The sequence below is a fragment of the Schistocerca nitens genome, chromosome 9, assembly GCF_023898315.1.
Source record: "Schistocerca nitens isolate TAMUIC-IGC-003100 chromosome 9, iqSchNite1.1, whole genome shotgun sequence".
NCBI lineage: Eukaryota > Metazoa > Arthropoda > Insecta > Orthoptera > Acrididae > Schistocerca > Schistocerca nitens.
This window is the reverse complement of record NC_064622.1, coordinates 340,273,340-340,295,005: the sequence shown is the minus strand read 5'-3', so window position 1 is coordinate 340,295,005 and position 21,666 is coordinate 340,273,340. Positions and strand designations below refer to the sequence as shown.

At 36.9% G+C, this 21,666-nt stretch overlaps 1 protein-coding gene across 1 annotated transcript in view; it reads right to left on the bottom strand.

Moving 5' to 3' along the window:
• Positions 1-3,096: 3,096 nt before the first annotated feature.
• LOC126203516 (KIN17-like protein) overlaps positions 3,097-21,666 on the bottom strand; it is an 82,285-nt gene continuing 63,715 nt past the window's right edge. The window contains exons 5-6 of the mRNA XM_049937841.1: positions 17,894-18,145; positions 3,097-6,019 (exon numbers count right to left, since the gene is read on the bottom strand). Coding sequence (XP_049793798.1) covers positions 5,980-6,019; positions 17,894-18,145 — 292 coding nt within the window. The 3' untranslated portion in view covers positions 3,097-5,979. The remainder of the gene's footprint in view (positions 6,020-17,893; positions 18,146-21,666) is intronic.

Here is a 21,666-nt window from a genome sequence, read left to right as displayed (position 1 = left end):
ATAGGAAAAACAGGAAGAAAGGTTGCAAAGGAAGTTGTGTGCTTGCAAAATGTCATGGGAGAAAAAGCATTTCTCAATATATTAATATTGGTCTTTATTTTGTTAGTTAATGGTGGAAGTCTTGCATTGTATGTCAAATAGTGAAAATAACTTACCAAGAGTTGGTTACTCAGTTTTCCCCTAGCATATTTCAAAATGAAATGAAATGTCGTCTGGCTAGGGCCTCCTGTTGGGTAGACGGGTCACCTGGTGCACGTCTTTTGAGTTGATGCCACTTTGGCCACTTGTGTCGATGGGGATGATATGATGATGAAGACAACACAACACCCAGTCCCTGAGCGAAGACAATCTCCGACGCAGCCGGTAATCGAACCTGGGCCCCTTTGCATAGCATTCAGCTATGCTGACCACTCAGCTATCGAGGCAGACTATTTCAAAATAATCAATGGATATTCTGCATACAGTACATCTATGGATTATTTTGTCACTGCCTACTGAGACTCATCTTCAGGCTATCGCAGAAAATCGAGTGAAGATGAATTGTCTGAGGGAGTAAAAGTGAATTTATATGCAGTGAAGAGTCAAAGACCCAAAGGAAATGGAGATTGCTTTCACTGAATAAACTGACACTTTTGGAAAAGGTTAATTTGTTACTTGCAAAGGGAGCATGAAGCTAAAGTTTAATTAATTAAAAATGGATCTAAAGCTGGGTGACATTATCCATCAGAGCAACACCAGAAACAAGAAGACTCTTAATATTTGAGAGGAAGATGGAAGAGAGAGAAGGGGAAGGGGGGGGGGGAGCGAGAGAAGACATCAACAAGCACATCACAAAAACTGCTGCTTTTCAGGATGTAGATCTCAATATATTTATTATTATTATTATTATTATTATTATTATTATTATTATGAGGAAAAAGTGCAGTCTGTTTTCAATACTGTTAAGGCTAACCTACAGGCAGATATTTTCATAACCAGAGGTTGACTGGTGAAAATTCTAGTGAATTTTTATAAGTGCTGTGAGGTATGCTGCAACTGAATCACATAATTTTCTGATAGAAATACCACAAGGGAATTTTGAAAATATTTCGTATCATATCCAATGAAGGAAAATACAGGTCATATTTTAAATAAAAGGACAGATGGCACAGTCATCCATGCAATATACTCTTCAGAAAAGGCAGCAGATCGGTTATGTCTGCAAGTGTGGTGGCAGGAACCACTGAAAATTGTGTGGTACTGTTTCAAAGAAAGTCAACTGCCAATTATTATAAAGAACTGGATGGGAACATGTTCCAGAAATGGTTTGATTTGGCATGTCAAAAAATGTAATTAGACTTTTTCAGATTCTGGCAATTGTTAAAGTGAATGCTTCATTGTTCGATTATTTTGAAATGGTCATGTTGTTGGAGACCATGACTCTTTTGGAGACTGTGGCTGCCAATAAAACTTATTTGCCTGTATGTAATGGAGTACAAACACAGGCAAGGAAATACAGCCACTGTGCTCTTCAACACTATTTCAAAAATCCACACAAACTCAACCAAAGAACAACGAACCAAGTAAAAAAATAATTTACACTGACAGAAGTTAATTAAGATGAAAGGTTACAAAACAAACCGTAACAATATTGTGGCACAATCTGTTGAGAGAGATCGGGGAGCTTGAGGAAAGCGAATACAAATGAAAATATTGAAGACAGCAAGATGATGTTGCTCTACAGTACAAATATCAAGAAAATATTTTTGAGCCCCTTACACTCTGACACTGGTTACAGTTACAGGGAGCATAACAATTTTGGTATCCGCAGATGCTCTTGTATGAGAAGGGACCTAATAGTGCTTAAATTTCATAAGCATTGTGTTAGTTGAAGAACGTTAATTTGTTACTCCAACAAATTTACAGTGTGCTAGTGATTGGTCATCCTAAAGCTGCTCTTAACCTTTGAACACACAAATACAATACTGGATATCAACATTTGCATGACATGTACAGTAATGACCACCATCAGCACACACACGATGGTGGTAACACGAAGAATTATTTATCTAGCAACATTTTCCAGCAATGAGCACCACACAACTTCTAATCAATCCCATAAATACATCTTACGGGTACATTATTCACTAACATTGTCCCTGTACCTCTATTGTGATAATGCTATTTTAATCACACTGTAACATCTCTTGATTAGGGCTTCAAACTAGTTTCTGTTATATTTGTATTTTTTCCCTTACATTTATATATAGTACTGTTCTTCAGAAACATGAACTACTTTACTGTCACAGCAAGAATCTTGTTTATTTTTAGGAAGACCAGAGACACAAGAACCATAACGTAAATTGCTACACAATTCTGTTGTGTGTTAACCTAAATGAGAAGTCTTCAGTTTTAGGAATAAAATTTATTGTTCGAACACATGAAGTGTTTAGACAACTTATTTTCAATGATTGTTTCTTGCATCAAGGGTAATATAATATTATTCTTGACCTAGTTATTGTGATTTCCCCAATAAATATATTTGTTTTTCTTTTTTTTAATTTCCTGGTCTTTAGTAGCTAAAATGACACTACAGTGTTTTTTCGCGTGCAGTATACATATCAGAAATGTTCACGTGGCTGACAACTGAACACTGTACTGTCTCTACCTCACTGTAGTACTAATGGACACCTATTTATTATGCAACCCACAAATATTAACCTGCCACATGTCAAAGTTTATGTGTGGAGAAGCTTGTCTATATTTCATATAAAAAGTTCATTACATATTATTGTACTAAATGTAAAGCGAATTTTTCAATATATACAACATCACACTAGGTACATCCCTGGAGTGTAGTTAATTCTGCAGACCACCATACAGTGTATGGTAGAACACATGTATAGTATAATAAAATCATTTTCCTATCTCGACAGTCCATCTGTGAATGGTCATTCTTGAAATGAAATACATAATAATAATAATAATAATAATAATAATAAACAATGTCTGAGCAGATTTTCTGTTTTTACCACTGTGGCCAATATATCAGACATATATCTGAGGAAATACAGGACATAAAGCTTAAATAATAATTTAACTACAACACATTTACAGTTAGGTGTATAAAAACTCCTTTATTAGTAAAGATACCTGTGGCTAAGAAGCCAACAAGGTTTCTACAACTGTTCATACAAATAAAATAATTCATTTATTTATAGTCATGTACTAGACAAATTTCCTAGCCGTATGACATGGAATAGACAATTTTGTTCACAAAGTTTCTCAAAGAAAAATTCATAGAACACAACCCACGAAACTAAATGTATGAAGAAAATAATGGAAACTCCATAAATGATATTCTTGTACACAGAATTCTACACTATATTACATGGTATCATGTAACAGTTCTGGGTGACACTTCCCACAAAAATCCGTTAAATTTCTCTCTTTCAAAAATTGACTACAATATTCCTGTTAAAATTCACATTATCAGACGAGAGAGAGAGAGAGAGAGAGAGGAGGAGGAGGAGAGAAGAGAAGCTGTCAGAAGTTTATCTGTAGATTTGTTACAGACAAAACTCCTGTTCACATGTGGGAGCCTGTTACCTATTATGGAAGCAGATACCAGGAGGTTGACAGAACAACAACCTATATGAATGTGTTTTTCCTTGAAATCTCATTAAAAGCCATTTACATTAGCACTCTGTCACATATTTTGTTTATGAAAAATGAACCACTAGGAACACAGTAACAATGTGTAGCGGTCTATCATCAGTTCCTCAGCATTGATATGGAAATGCATTATTTATTTACAAACAAATAACTTTTACATTCAAGGGTGACTATGATGTCATTTACAATATTTTAGAGAACTATGAACCCCAACCATGAGAAGTTAATTAAAAATACATTATGTTAACCCGTCATAAGGACTTGCATACTGGGTCATCATTCTTTGATTAAAGCAATTCATGAATGACAAAGTACAGAGGAGAATCTCTAATGCTTCTTACACAACCAAATTTAGCAGATATAAATCAAGAAACACTGGTGAAAGCATATAAATGCATGTTCTCACCAACAACAAAAGATTATTGTTGTGGGGTGGGGGAGGGGGGGGGAGGGAGAGAGGAACTGACTTCAACCAACTTGGAAGACATTCCTAAGGAACAGAGGAAAGTGATTTGTATATGCTTGGCTCTAACATCTTGGATACCTGCAGTAAACATGATTATACCATCAAGAGTTAAAGTTTTCTGCTGTCCAAAATACCATGTGTTGCAAGCAGTACACTTGTGTATATATTAATCTGACATGAATGTAAAGAGTGAAATAAGTGAGTCAAAGAAGATAGAAAAATTATTCTGAGAATAAATGGGAGTGATTAGATTTGCAAATCTTGAAGCATTCAGCCTACCTTAACTGAAACAAGCTTTGTTTTACGCATAACAAAATACTGAGAATACTATAGAGCACTGTCATACTCCCACTTTGTCACTATCATTAACTAATCTCACTGCTCTACAAATAGTTTTAAAGTTCATAATTATTGAAGCATTACACAGAAATAAACCACTCATACCTACATATTATTAGCAGCAAATGCCGAACAAAATACACACTCATGAATTAGTCTCTGTGAGTACAGAATACAGGTGCTTCACCCAGAAAAATTATCTTAGATTAATTTCTATTCTACTTCTAAGTCATTTCACTCCATTGTTTTGAACCCCAAACACACACGTCATAACAATTAATGTATAACAGGTATTAATTAGTAATGCAAGAAACCTTTCATCAGTGTCAGAAACTTTCCCTCCATATCAACAATACTCATCCTCCATCAATACACAGGTAGTACACACATAAACAGTCTCCAACAGCAAGAGAGAAAGCACACAAATAAATAAATTTAACACAAAAGATTCTTAGACCAAAAGAACAGTCAATTATTACATGAAAGACAACAGTACACAAAATATGTTCACAGAGCTGCAAAGAAAGATTTCCCAATGTGATTTGAAAATTTTTGTATAACTCTTCTTAGCAAATTAAAAATGACTGCCTGGCAAGGAACTAACCTTAACTATGAACAACATAACCAATCATAAGCTTGAAGTTTCTTGCTAAAGAGCAATACTTTAATATTCCCCATTTTTCCCCATTTGCATCAGTTTCTTCAAAAGCATTCATGACATTTTAATGGATGATAATGGTAACAATAAAATACACCAGTAAACAAATAGCTGACAGTCACAGTTACAGAATCAGATTCAACCCCCCTGTACATTCTTTTATCAACAAATAGCATCTTGGGTTCAGTACAAACAGCTATACCAAAACTAAATAATTATCTTAAGTTTTGGAGGGACACTTTGCATGCAGTAAAGTGAGTTAAGTCTGAATGTTGGAGAATTATAAATTTATACAATGAAAAACCATACAGGATGTATTACAATTCCTAAAGTGTGATACAAACAATACTAAATATTCTGTATGAGTTACAGACTGTTCTATTACCTATTATTTTCATCAGTTTAACACAAAATAAAAGGCTACATATATGATACAAATATAAGTACTTAAGTTTGCCTTTTATTCCAGAAAATGTCATTTATTAAGGTGTTAAAACAAAGGAAAGCAATAAACAAGAAAGAAATTAATTCCAAACTTCCAAATGAAAACACCAAAAAGTGCAATACATTTTTAATGCTGCAGTACGATGCCCTATACATATATGTGCTTTCATACAGATTCAATCATTTAATTTCATAATGATATTGTCACACAATCAAACTTCACTCTTATGACTTAAGTTATGGACATATATTTCACACGTCACATTATGATAAGTGGATTTTGATCACATTATTTCTAAAAATGTATATAAAAACATTTAATGTTGTGCTTATGTCTTGATGGACTAATGACACACTTTAAATAACATCCACAAACACCCTCATTTTGCCAGTATCCTGACATACTTCATATCACCCATCAAAGTTCCATTTCAGAGTTATCATCAGGAATCAGTTCCCTGAAATAAGAATGATAGAAAAGAAGAAATCAAAGATTACTTTCTTGTACAGTAAATTTCTCTCTTTCTCATATATTTAATTAAATTAGTTACCAAATTATCAATAATACCACTAAAAACCAAAATTCTTAAATGGCAGTGAGAGTCTAGTCTGATAACTGGAACTCCTTCAGTCAGGTGTGTGTGGGGCGAGGAAGGGGGGCATGGGGTCACGCACGCACGAGCGCGCGTGCTCTGTACCAACTGTGTTGGGTTACGACACACACTCATTTATTTGATTTGGAGCCAACTTACGAAAATGGCATTCACTGCATATTGATATACAGGGTATGCTTGCTTTTTAAGTATCATTCTGAAATAAAAATAAAACATGAAGACTTCTCTTAGCAATTTTAGTTTTACATGAAAGTCTGTCCTTTATTCTACTTTTCTACATAATTCCCAAAAATACTAAGGCACTGATCAGACCATACAACCGGCTTTTGAATACTATCTTCTAAGAAACCTGCAGCCTGGTTAGTCAACCACTGCAGCAAGTACCGTAATAATTTCAAAAACCACACATCTTGACATTTCTCATTTTTTTGGAAAAAGATGGGCAATGTTTTTTTCCACACATTTCACTGATCTGCTGATGAATTTCTTCTGCTATCATGCCTTTAACACTAAGAAAGCAAACCACAGCACCTATTTGACAGTCGGTGTGATTCGCAATTGGAGGAGGTATTTCAAATACTCACAAATGTAAACACACTGAATGACTCTGTACCAGCATCTGTGGCTAGCCAATAGTGTGTGGTACACATTGCGCACATGCCAAATGCCAATGTGGTGCTGCAGCAATGGAATTTCAAAACAGTACTTACTTTAAAACAATGCCTCCTAACATTTACTGCCTCTTGTTGTATGTTTCATGCTATGAATCTTGTAAAGTACACCTAAATGCATGCTTAACATTAATTAATTAATATCCACTCAGCACACTAATCTATTATTACTAGAATTTTTCTGTTTTTAAACTGTGTGGGGTTAAATGTGGCCCTTATCAGTTCAGGCTGGAGTGCTATCTTCATAGTCTCAGGTGTTATTGAATTTAACACTGTTAAAAATCAGGACAAGGAAAAAAATTTTTTTTGTTTTATCACAAAACAATCCATCATGAGATAAAGCCTGCCAAAGATGGCACCTCATTTGATGTTCTTCATCTGCAATTTTTAGGAAAATTTTAGAATGCTCTGTCTTTGGATATGTTCCAGATTTTTGTTCCTTTTTAATTTATGTGAAACAGTTTACTGATTAAAATTTGGTGAAATGTCTGAATTTCTTTTGCTATACTTGCCGCTTTTTTGCAAGAAAATGACAGTCCTAACTTGTTACTGTTTATCAGTACCAAACAGTATTACTACATCATCTTAAAAGAAGAACTTCTAATTTTCAATGTATTACGTTTGAATAACAATGTTTACCTTAACTTTTTTGTCTAATGTCTTGCTGCAGTTGTTTCATAATTTTGTCACACCAATTCCATAAATTTTGAAAATTTTTAAAGAAGCTGCACTGCCTGAAAAGTAGAACAAGTCACACTGGCTCTGGGATTAAACTTCTTTTTAACTGGCTCTGGACCAATGTGAATGTAGACTTTTAAGGCACATATGATAGCCTTGGGAGAGCCAGCTATGACAAAAATCTTCCATCTGGTGAGCAAGATGTATGAGACAGGCGAAATACCATCAGACTTCAAGAAGAATATAATAATTCCAATCCCAAAGAAAGCAGGTGTTGACAGATGTGAAAATTACCGAACTATCAGTTTAATAAGCCACAGCTGCAAAATACTAACGTGAATTATTTACAGACGAATGGAAAAACTGGTAGAAGCCGACCTCAGGGAAGATCAGTTTGGATTCCGTAGAAATGTTGGAACACGTGAGGCAATACTGACCTTACGACTTATCTTAGGAGAAAGGTTAAGGAAAGGCAAACCTACGTTTCTAGCATTTGTAGACTTTGAGAAAGCTTTTGACAATGTTGACTGTAATACTCTCTTTCAAATTCTAAAGGTGGCAGGGGTAAAATACAGGGAGCCAAAGGCTATTTACAATTTGTACAGAAACCAGATGGCAGTTATAGGAGTTGAGGGGCATGAAAGGGAAGCAGTGGTTGGGAAGGGAGTGAGACAGGGTTGTTGCCTCTCCCCGATGTTATTCAATCTGTATATTGAGCAAACAGTAATGGAAACAAAAGAAAAATTTGGAGTAGGAATTAAAATCCATGGAGAAGAAATAAAAACTGAGGTTCACCAATGACATTGTAATTCTGTCAGAGACAGCAAAGGACCTAGAAGAGCAAATGAATGGAATGGACAGTGTCTTGAAAGGAGGATATAAGATGAACATCAACAAAAGCAAAATGAGAATGATGGAATGTAGTCGAATTAAACTGGGTGATGCTGAGGGAATTAGATTAGGAAATGAGACACTTAAAGAAGTAGATGAGTTTTGCTATTTAGGGAGCAAAATAACTGATGGTGGTCGAAGTAGAGAGGATATAAAATGTAGACTGGCAATGGCAAGGAAAGCGTTTCTGAAGAAGAGAAATTTGTTAACATCAAGTATTGATTTAAGTGTCAGGAAGTTGTTTCTGAAAGTATTTGTATGGAGTGTAGCCACGTATGGAAGTGAAACGTGGACGATAAACAGTTTAGACAAGAAGAGAATAGAAGCTTTCAAAATGTGATGTTACAGGAGAATGCTGAAGATTAGATGGGTAGATCACATAACTAATGAGGAGGTATTGAATAGAATTGGGGAGAAGAGGAATCTGTGGCACAATTTGACTGGAGGAAGGGATCGCTTGTTAGGACATATTCTGAGGCATCAAGGGATCACCAATTTAGTATTGCAGGGCAGCGTGGAGGGTAAAAATCGTAGAGGGTGACCAAGAGATGAATACACTAAACAGATTCAGAAGATGTAAGTTGCAGTAGGTACTGGGAGATGAAGAAGCTTGCACAGGATACAGTAGCATGGAGAGCTCCATCAAGCCAGTTTCTGGACTGAAGACCACAACAAAAACAACAACATTGCTGAGTAAATCTTTTTGCACTTCCATCCACATGATTGCACTGAAATTATGCAATATTTCTATGAGCATAACTCTCATTCTCTTCTAAGTTTAAAGATTATGCAGGCATTTCATATATACATACCTGAGCAGCGATCACCTGTCTCCACCACTCTCCTCTGGTGCAACGATTGGTGACCTCGCAGACTGCCATTAGACTCTTGGCACATTTGACTTTGCCCAGATTTGTAAATCATCAACTGCTGGACGCAGTCTCGGCAGTTGCAGAACAGACTTAACAAAAAACACGCGTCCAGCAGCTGACGCTTCATGAATCTGGACAAGACTGAATGCACCAAGAGTCAAATGGCAGTCTGCTTACCACCATGAGTCACCGACCCTCACACCAGGCAGAAGGCATGCAGAGGCGGCCGCAATTCAGGTGCACCTATGAGACACCCACATCATCTCGACACTTTGCCAGAAGGCAATGAGACTGATACTTATCACGACATAACAGAATTTCTAAGCCGCCGCCCTGACGGAAGCCCACAAAGATTTTGTAAAAGCTGAATCTAGATAACATGAGTGTTGTTATGAACTATCTTTACATAAAATTTTAGAAATTATGAAATATCTTTGGAATAATGTGGAAGCTTTCACATAACAGCAGAATGTAACAATACTCTACAATAATATGAAAAATTAGAAGAGGAAGAAATATGTTTTTAAACAGTTTAAGTAACTGAAGATTATAATGAATTTATTATTATTTCTCTTTCCTGTCTCAGACGTTATGTCTGGTTAAAAATGGAAAGTGACGCGGACTTTGATCAAGCGTGACTTCCTTTTAACTGTATGGTATATGTTACATTGCATTTAGGAAGTTTCGGGTAATTGAACATGTATCAATAATTACAGATTTCTGTAGTTGTATATACACGTTTGGATGTAGCTGTATTGCGTTGATGTACTTGTGGATATTGTGTGGCATGACTCCTGTAGTTGATAGTATAATTGGTATGATGTCAATTTTATCCTGATGCCACATGTCTTTGACTTCCTCAGCCAGTTAGGTGTATTTTTCAATTTTTTCTCCTGTTTTCTTCTGTATATTTGTTGTATAGATTATGAATATTTCGATTAGTTGTGTTAATTTCTTCTTTTTATTGGTGAGTATGATGTCAGGTTTGTTATGTGGTGTTGTTTTATCTGTTATAATGGTTCTGTTCCAGTATAATTTGTATTCATCATTCTCAAGTACATTTTGTGGTGCATACTTGTACGTGGGAACGTGTTGTTTTATTAGTTTATGTTGTATGGCAAGTTGTTGATGTATTATTTTTGCTACATTGTCATGTCTTCTGGGGTATTCTGTATTTGCTAGTATTGAACATCCGCTTGTGATGTGATCTACTGTTTCTATTTGTTGTTTGCAAAGTCTGCATTTATCTGTTGTGGTATTGGGATCTTTAATAATATGCTTGCTGTAATATCTGGTGTTTATTGTTTGATCCTGTATTGCAATCATGAATCCTTCCGCCTTTTCTTAGCCATGTGTTGGATGCGTCTTGATCGATGTGTGGCTGTGTTAGATGATATTAACTGCATTAATTATCGACCCTCCGCATGTCTTTAATCATTCTGATATAGTCCTCTGCTATTGTAAATTCACTATAGACAACAGCATCATTTGTGAACTGCCACACAATGCTTCTGACAGTCCAGTCAGGCAGTATGTCAGTCTTTTACAGTTACTAAAAATTTACACTTTTTCTTGCCTTGTTTTATTTGCACAAATATTTTTAAAGTTTTATTGTCATTGTAAAGAAATGCAAATTCATAACTCACATAAACTGCCAGAAATCTATAAAATCAAAAATGTCTGTTATGCAGTATTGTTTCTTCAATCACGATATGCTACATGGGAAGAGAATAAACTCGTTAAGAAACCTTTTACCACAGATATTTCAACTGGCATTTTATAAAATGGTCTATGAAAGTAGTAAAACACCAACATCAGGAGAAACTATACCACTGTATTGTGGAAGTGAAGAAACATGTAGAGGCTGAACGAAAATGTTTAGTACTTTACTGTGATTTTTCTGAGAACTGGCCTGTGATTCTGCCACAGGAAGCACAAGAGTATCACTGGAGTAATAATCAAGTGTCCATTTTTACAGTAGTAACATATTTTCAAAATAAGACCTCAAGTGTTTCAGCTATAAATGATTACAGAAGATGCAATTAAGCACATCTACTGTTACAATACATGTAAGTTTTCCAACAGCTGTATTCACAGAAAGAAACAATATGACTTTTTTCTGATGATGCAACTAATCACTTCACTTCAGAAATTGCTACCAGCGCATTGAATTCACAGCACACTTCATCGGAAATACCAATGTGTTAAAAAAGCTTATACGCAATATTACAAATGACTTTGTTGGTAACATTTTGGTAAGTTGAAATCCAAGGTCCAGCATTTTCAGTCAGTTCACATCATCCTTGGTGGTAATGTGTTCATCTCCTTCTGGACCTTCCATACCACATGGTGGGTAGTGTGTGTCATACTGTCAAAGCCGCAAAAAAAGGTTTTCAGATTTTTCCCTTCTTGTGAAGTCAGAATTTCCATTTTCCAAGACATGTCCTAATTTTTTTTAATACACCCTTTCCTTTCTTAGTATATTGAAACTAGGTAGAGGTCTGCATGGACTGTTGATATTAAGTGGTCAATATTTGATTAGGTCCATTCTACATAACAGGTCTGATCAACATCCAAACATGATTTTTAATGAGTTTTTTTGCCAAGCTTCCATGATAGGTTCTTAGATTTAAATCTTTCTGGTTCCTAGGGATTGTAGTCCTGATGTAATGGCAGTTACTGTTCTGCCATTCTCTTGGCAGAGCTGTTTGTCTTCATATGTGAGGGTGAAGGATGTCGGATAACACTGATAAGTGTTTTAGAGGTGCTGATTTGATGATGCCTGATGTTTTCCTAACTGTATCATTTAGGTGGGTCTTAACTTTTGCAGTATGTGTGCTGTAAAGCCACATAGGACAGCATCAGTCTGCAAGTGGATAGACCAGTGCAACAGCTGATATTCATAGAACTGCTGTGTTCACTCCCCAACCTGTACAGAGCTTGTACAAGATGTTGATCCTCATTTTTATCTTTGCTGCAGTATTACACACAGGTTTGTATGATGGTCCATTGTGACATTCAGATGTTGTAGGAAAGAACTGTATTTTGGTTACTGGCCACTAAACTCTACTTGAGGCACATATTTTGCCTACGAGTGAGGACACATAGCGAGCACTCATTGGATTTCATTTAGTTTGTAAAATTATGGAAAAAAATTGAGCAGCAATAATGTATCAAATTTTGCCAAAAGTTGGTGATACTCCAGTGACAACCATTCACAAGGTTCAGTAGGCTTTTGAGGACAATGCCATGAGCAACTCACGATAAAGAAGTGGTACAATCATTTCAGATGTGGCCGCACATTAAAGGAGCGCTAACCATGTTCAGACAGACCTTCAATAAGCCGAAATGACAGCATCATTGAACAAGTGGAGACTTTGGTCAAAGAAAGATCAACATATAACAATACGAGAGTTTTCAAATGAGATGAAGGTAAGCATTGCATTGGCATATTCAATTTTGATATCTTGGTCAGGAGAGGTGACCAAACAGCGAAGTCATTGGTCCCATCGGATTAGGAAAGGAAGTTGGTCATACCCTTTCAAGGGCACCATCCCAGCATTTACCCGAAGCGATTTAGGGAAATCGTAGAAAACCTAAATCAGGGTGGCCGGAGGTGGGTTTGAACCATCCTCCTGAATGCGAGTCCAGTGTGCTAACCACTGCATCACCTCATTCAGTTTCAATTCTGACAAACAACTTCTGCAAGAGCAGGGTGGGCACGAAATTTGTACCAAAACTGTTGACAACGGAGCAAAAGAAATGCCACTGGGGAAACTGCACAGGTCCTGCTGGACAATGCAAACAGTAACCCCAACTTTCTAAACACACTGTGTAACTTTTTACGACTTCCCAAGCTGGAAAGTCTCCAAAAAGAACATAATTTGAGTCAACAGAAGACACCATGTGGATATGATGGCCTGGCTGATCACCATTCCAAAAGACTCATTCCAGAGCGTTTCCAACAATGGCAGGAGTGCTGGGAAATGTGTGCATTACCAAGGAGGATTAGGGTTCTGTACCTCAAATTCAATACGTGTATTTCTGCGAATGACAGGTCTGATACTTTAAAAAAAAAAACACCTCATACTATAGTAATTAGAAATGAAAGAAATGTATGGAGACATTGCACTCAGTGATGAATTGGTGAGGAATGACTGATGAGTGTCAATGGCGAACATCTTTACAGATGAAACTTCCTAACAGATTAAAACTGTGTGCCCGACCGAGACTCGAACTCGGGACCTTTGCCTTTCGCGGGCAAGTGCTCTACCAACTGAGCTACCGAAGCACGACTCACGCCCGGTACTCACAGCTTTACTTCTGCCAGTACCTCGTCTCCTACCTTCCAAACTTCACAGGAGAGCTTCTGTAAAGTTTGGAAGGTAGGAGACGAGGTACTGGCAGAAGTAAAGCTGTGAGTACTGGGCGTGAGTCGTGCTTCGGTAGCTCAGTTGGTAGAGCACTTGCCCGCGAAAGGCAAAGGTCCCGAGTTCGAGTCTCGGTCGGGCACACAGTTTTAATCTGCCAGGAAGTTTCATATCAGCGCACACTCCGCTGCAGAGTGAAAATCTCCTTCTGGATCTTTACAGATGTCCAATGTTATTATCCACAAAAGTGATAGATTTCATTTGACATCCAAAACATTTACTGTAAGTTTATTCTTTGCATGCTTACATTGCTGTTATTGTATCTGTCATTGTCATCTTCAGTCTGAAGACTGGTTTGATGCAGCTCTCCATGCTACTCAATTGTGCGCAAGTTTCTTCATCTCCCAGTACCTACTGCAACCTACATCCTTCTGAATCTGCTTAGCACTCATCTCTTGGTCTCCCTCTATGATTTTTACCCTCCAGACTGCCCTCTAATACTAAATTGGTGATCCCTTGATACCTCATAACATGTCCTACCAACCGATATCCCTAATTATATGTACTTTGAAATGCCATAAAAAAAATAAAAAAAAACCTCTTTCTCCCGGATTGAGTTCAGCACCTCTTCATAAGTTACTTGATGCACACTTCTAATATTGCATATTGCTATAATATCACATTTCAAAAGCCTCTATTCTTTTTTCCTCTGTACTATTTATCATTTGTTTCACTTCCCCTAAAAAAAATAAAAAAGTAGTAGTGTAGGTACATCTCTGAATCTTTTTTGGTCACAAACTAATGAAGAAGTCCCAATCCAGATACACAGAGTTAATGGAAATTATGCTAGGGTTTCTAATGTCCCTCTCAAGAGAAAATTTCTGCTAAAGAAATAGTATCAAACTTCTTTGTTTAGCTGATTTTAAATTATTTTCTTCTTATTCCCTGCCGAGCTAAGGCAAAAGTCTCTTCAGGAAACAATGTGGATTAAGTAGTTTACAGGCACTCTCTCTCCCCATCCTAAATGTTTTCCTTTCTCCACCAAAACTTTGGAGTTGTGGATGTGGTTCTCTAGGCAGGAGAGAAGCCAATACATGTCGAGGAGGCCAATGCTGAATATACAAGTTGATTAAGAGGATCAGGTGAGCTAATTAATTGAAGCAGGAAACAGTCTGGCTAAAATTACAGAAATAAGGGTGACCTAGATGGAATAGGAGTAGCAGCTGCACACATAAGTGTAAGTTTTGTGGACATCCTGCAACAACCATGACCAGCCCTGTGTTAACATTGTTGTCAGCTGTTTAAACACAGAGTTGAGCATGATGCTCCTGACTGAAATAAATCTCATGTCAGTGCAGTGCTTGTTGCTATAACTGGGAGATGTGGGTGTATTAGATAGAGCCTATACATGAGTAAGAGGGAGAAAGATAGGTTGGCTGAGCTTCTTGCAGATAATGTATGGGGAGCCCCCCATCACAGAAAGCATACTCACCATGCTTAATGGTGTCATAGGAGTACCCTTTTTTTGTTAGAGCCACGAACCAGCTCTCTGTTGTTAAAGAAATTAAAATGACAGAAGAGCCCCACAAAATGCTTAAGAATTCACAGAACAGCTTATTTCATTGTAATATTAGAGGTTTGAGTAATAACCTAGAAGAGGTTTTTGTCTGTTTGGAAAATTTCTCACACTCAATTTCAGAAAGACGCATCCTTAGTTCTGTACATCCAGAGGTATTACACCAATGATGCGTGTAACACATGAGGAAGAAGTAACAACTAGGTGGAAACTTCAAAAACATTGCGTGCTCATCTTGATAAGAATTTAAACTCGAAAAAGCACATTTAGTACCACCTAAAACAACTTACTTCAGCCACATTTGCACTTCAAAACATCATAAAACTTGGGAGAGACAGATCAGTAAGTTAACATTTTGCTTATTTTCCATTTGATACTATCATATGGAATTATGTTCTCAGGTAGCTCATCTTTAAGAAAAACTATGTTCATTCCTCTAAAACAGTGGTTCCCAACCTAGGGGGTAATTACTCCCTGAGGGATAAAATGGAATTAGTCGGGGGGTAAAAACTGAGTGATTTGATTCTGTTTCAGTCATGAACTAAATTATTTTCAAACAATCATCACTATTATCACAGTTTTGTAAGACTCTAATATTGATTATGTAAGTTATTTATAATTACTTTGAGGATTAATAGCATTAATGAGGTGGATGTTACGGGTTCCTCACATTGTTCACCCACTACACACATATGTTGTGCTTTGCCCTGTGTATCGCTGATGATATAAATGAGACATATACGTAACAAATGCTAAATATCTTAAAAAAAATATCTTCTCCAAGATGTAGATACTAATTGTAATAGTCCAGAAATTGCTTCATTACTCACTTTGAAAGAGAAAATTAATTAATTGACAACACGGCACAGAAGTAACTCCATGAGGGCTACTATAGTGCTGTATACAGTTTTTTATTATTATTAATAGAGTGGTTAGACACAAAGCAATAACAGTCTAAAGTCATCCAGTTTCCGCCAGTTCAGAAGTAAGGAGTGCAGCAATTAAGTGAACTGACAATCAGTAAGTACAATTCACACATCTAAACTTGTTTGATTTTAAATGAGGTTGCAGTGTGCACGTCAAGCAAGTGGCGCAATGGATAAGAGCATTGCAGTGCCTCTATGTTTTGTAACAAGTGTGTACCCTTGCTGTGGATAGCTAGCTTTCTTTTCTCAGAAAGTGTTGTGGGTAGCACTTACGATGCACCATGAATTCCTTTGTCATTCATTCTAACATGCGCGCACGTGCGCGCATGCGCGCGCGCACGCACACACACCCACGCACGCACACACACAAAATATATAATTCTTCTTTCATCATTTTAAAAATAAAAGTGTTCCAAGAAAAGTCTTTCCTACTGCAATTTATTTAGGTGCTCAAGTTGGTGGTGGAGGGGGAGGGGCAACAGATGGTTTGGGGAGGGGGGAGGGAGAGACTCAGGAGTAATGGTCTAAAAAGTTGGGAACCACTGCTTAAAATGTGCTGTTAAGAATAATATGTGTCACTCACCCATGATCATCTTGCAGTGACCTGTTTAAGGCTTTGGGTATTTTGGCTACAGCCTTAAAGTACAGTTATTCCTCATCTGGCGTTCATTACTCCACATTAACGTTGCCTTTAGCACAAAAAGAGATGCACAATGCTGCTGCCATTTTTTTTTTATTACTTACCAGTGATATAAAATGGCTGTTTAATGCACAAGTTAAATTTGAAAACAAACTGAAAATGTTTCTCCTTGCCAACTCCTCCTATTCCATAGAAGAATTTCGATTTTTGTAACGTGTAAAAGGTGATGGGCAGGAATTACTAAATCTTATCCATATTTCAAATTAATAATAATAATAATAATAATAATAATAATAATAAACAATTTTACATGTCACCTTGCAGCCATATTTACATACGAGTGTGAAAAGTGATTGCAAAAAGACTCATGTCATACCCTTACGATTGCTCATACAAATAAACCATATAACATGAAACTACCTAAATGTAAAAAGCCTGATGCTCCAGTCTCTGCCAGTACCTTGAGTCAAAATCTAACCTCGAGTCTGTTGAATGAACAGTGGCAGGATCTCTTTAGCTGAAGTCACTAGTACTTGTTACTATCCAATTATGCAACCTAACAGTAGCCACTTTCAGTCTGGAGGAAAAGAAATTTTCTTCCTCTATTTCTGGCCAGCAAGCAAAGGAAATGTGCTGGCATACAGTTCTTTATTGTTAGAAGCCAGCACTGGATCCTTCTGACCCCCCCCCCCCCCCTCCCTCTAAATTCTTGATGGGTGGAAGGACCACAGACCATACACAAAAGTGACGTTAGATACATAGCTGCAAAAATTACACTGATTCTTCCTAAAATCTTTGCTGGTTGCAATTTTACTGTAAAATAGACGTTACTTACTGGATGTCCCCCTGTTGTTATATTGAAGCAGGTAAACTGTTCTAAGCAACATCAGTCAGAGGCCATTAGTTTTAAGGATTACAAAAACATTATTTAGTTGATGCATAACATGTGATGACAAATGTATTCAAATTAATCCGGAGCACCATATCACTCCTATCATGGGGTTACTTTAAGTGGTCTGCAAAAGAGAGCACAAAGAGCTACATGTCTTGGAGGTCACAGGGAAACTACTGATTTATGAGCTGTTGATACATACCCTTGTTGTGACGTAAAAGTATTCAGATCAACAGCAGCAGGCGTGTTGTTATTGTCATTGGAGTCTAGCTGTTGCTGTTGCTGCTGCTGCTGCTGCTGTTGTTGTTGCTGTTGCTGTTGCTGTTGCTGCTGCTGCTGCTGCTGCCTTTCCTCAGCCGCATGAGAAGCGTTGAGGCGTGCAGCACTGCGCAGCTGCTCACCCAGGTTCCCAGCTGGCGGCTGCCACAGCACCAACGCCATCGAAGGTTTCTCCCTGCGTGCACCACGCAATATAACTCGGCACAGACGAGATACCCTGGTGCTAGGTGGTACATTACTCAGTTCAGAATGAGCTAGTATTACAGGATACTGTCACCATTAATGCTATATAGCTAGCAGTTCAGAGCTCCAAGAAATATCTCTTGTGTGACTGCATGCAGAAGCAACTAGGAAAGGGAACATCTTTAGAGAAAGGTCATTTCTGCAACCTGCAACTTATTGCAGCATTTATCAATCAGCAAATTCTTTTTTAAGGCAACAGTGCTTTACAAGAAGTGGTTCTTGTCAGAAGTGGTTACCTTTGTGTTTCATTGATCTGACAAGGAAAGATTCTCAAGGATGGAATCAACTTTTTGAAGCCTCCTATATGGTGGTGCAAGTTATGGTCTCAGGTATTACACCCTGCAGCCATTCATTCAGATGGGGCCTCATTTGTGAGTAATCAACATAAATGAAATTTCTTGTGCTTCACTAGAGCCTTGAAATAATACGGATTATTTTACCAAAACAGCACTGTAGTGTAGCATTTAATTTAGCTAGGTGGCATGCTGAAGGTAGAGTGTCCAAGCACTGTCAAGCATCACATAGCCTTTTGTCTTTACCAAATTGACTGATCCTTATTTTTATTCAACTAATTAGTTTTAGTATCTTTTGCAAAGTCATTTTAATGACTGTAATTTTTTATTTGGAATTTGCCTGTGTGATTTTAATTATTTTTATTTACCTATCATAATACTTAAATTTTCACAATACTGATCTTTTGCTTTAAAGACAAAAGCATCAATCTATTTGTGCTGGCTTTGCAATGGTCACAAAAATTTACTTTTTGTTACAACAGGATGTACTTTTTTTTACTGTCACACAAATTTTTAAAACATCAAAAATCATGAAAGGAGAGATTGCTACTCGCCATAAAGATGACACACATAAAGATGATACATTGAGTCATAGACAGGCACAACAGAAAGACCATTACACTAAGCTTTCGGCCAAAGCCTTCTTCAGAAAAGAAAGGAAAACACCCACATATTCACACAAGCAGGCCGACGTTGTGCACACATGACCGCTGTTTCCAGTCACTCTCGCTAGACTGCCAGTCATTTCAAAAACTATCAGACACAGTTCGTTGATTTTTATTCTGCCTTTCTTGACACCATCTCTCAATTTCTTCAAATATTCTCTTCTCCAGAAAAGGGAGAAACCATTTCCTTAGAGTCTTTTCCTAGAATAACAAAGACTGGCTTTGGTATGGGCAGTTGCTTTTGGTTTGCATGTTAACAGAATGTAATTCAATGGGGGTGCTTCAAAATTGGAATATATTTTCATCATTGAGAGTACACTGCAATGAACATATTTTTTTAAGGAATTTAAAAAATCTGCAAATCAATATGTAGCAGTATGGAAAGGCATATATCATCAGTTTTGCCATGTAAAATAAGGTTCTCATTGTGAACAGTAACATTCTCCAATAGTCAAATCATTTCTAGTGTGATCTGTTTGCCCATAATTACAGCATCTGCATTTATAAAACCAGGAGAGTTTTGAGAAATAAGAGAAATCTTCTTATAAATAGATAGCTCATAGTGTAAGGCACTTCTATCAGTTCTCAGTTCTTCACCAAATTTCTCCTTTCTTTTATCGTGTCCTTTGTTGGCTGATGGATTCGTGTTTTCACACATTTTAAATGCCGCACTTGCAAAGAATAAATGCAAGAGCAAAACACAGAGAAGGTAGTCAACAGAAAAACAAAAAGGAACTGATTTGTGATAGTTAATGGCAAATAACCAATAATATAGATCCCACTGGAGTGGTCAAGGTCGACCCAAATCCCATCATATCTACTTTGACAAAAAATTGTTGCCAACAGCAGTTTTATAATATTTATTATGGGTATAATAAAGCAGATGAAGATTTAAATAAAACATAGATTTATAAAGAGAGGAAAGGAATGCAAAAACAAATTGAAATCTTTCAAGCAATGTATAAAAAAAGCTTCAGCTGCATCCACACCAAAGTTGGTAGAACTGACTGGTTTAGGAATATTACAGGGTAGAAACAAGTAAGTGTGATGCCACAATTATTATATATAATGGGGATGGATGGAATTGTATGAGAGAAAAAAAGCTCACATAGGAAGGAAGGTGAAGGTATTGCTAGTTTGTTAATGATATCATGGTGTGGGGAACCAACAGTAAGAAGATACAAGAACTAACAACACACCTTAAATGGAAAAAAATGAGAGGTATGGAATGAAATGCAATGTGGGGGAAAAAAACTCTGGTTGTAACCAGAGGAGACAAGAAGGTACGGGACAGATTAACATTAAAGGTCAGACTAGAGAAATTGTGAATAACTTTTAATATCTAGAAACTATGATAATAGAAAATGAAGAAAAGGTGGCAGAAGTTAGCAAAGAGGTACAATAAAGCAATACATTTTATCCAGGTATGAGGTGCTTGGACTGGGGAAGGGAGGTGCCAATGAAGTGTGAGGAAGTGCGGTACAAGATGCACTTTTTACTCATCTGACATAAGCATCATACACTTGAAGAATGACAGTAAAAGAGGAGAGAACAATTCAAGCCAGTGGAATGAAATTCATAAAAAGTATTTTAGGGAAAATGAGGAGAGACAGAATGAGAATGAAGATGTTCATAATGAAATTGGAGAAGAAGAACTCAATGAGAGAATTGAGAAGAATGGATTAAAATGGTTTCGACATGAAAAGAGAATGGGAGATGGAAGAATATCAAAAGAAATGATGGAGGCCAAGTCTGAGGACATGAGGGAGACCTAGGTCAAGATGGACTGACTCAATAAAGACTAGTTTAAGATGAAAGAAGCTGGACTGGAACAAAACATTTACAGAAGATGAATGGTGGAACGGCAGAGGAAGGTGCCTGTCTAGTGCTGGATAAAAGGTAAACTAAAATAACAACAACAAAGCTTATAAATAAAACAGAATTCAAGTAAATTGTATAGAAATAATGATTGGGATAACACGTATGAAAATATAAAATGATAGAAAGAAGCTAAACTGAAATAAATACATAAAAATAATTAAAATTAGACAGAGACAGAAATTCAACACAAAAAAGAATAAATGGAAGAAAAAGTGAGAGCAAATAAAATACACTGATGGGAGGAAATAAAGAAATTGCAACACCAAAACAATTATTAATGTACAGGAATGAAATTTTAGGAATACATCCGTCTAGGTAATATATATAAGTGATTATCAGTTTGTCAGATGGAGTTCCATGCCTGTTGCATTCAGTCTGACAATAAAGGGACGGTTAATACTCTCTGTGGATGATGCTGGAGCTGTCATCCTATGATGCCCCATTTGTGCTTGATTGGTGATAAATCTGCTGATGAGCAGTCCAAGTCAACATGTCAATGATTTGTACACATGTTCAGTTACAACAGCAGTACGTGGACAAGAATTATCCTGCTGGAAAACATCCCCTGCAATACTGCTCATGAATGGCAGCACAACACATCGAATCACCAGACT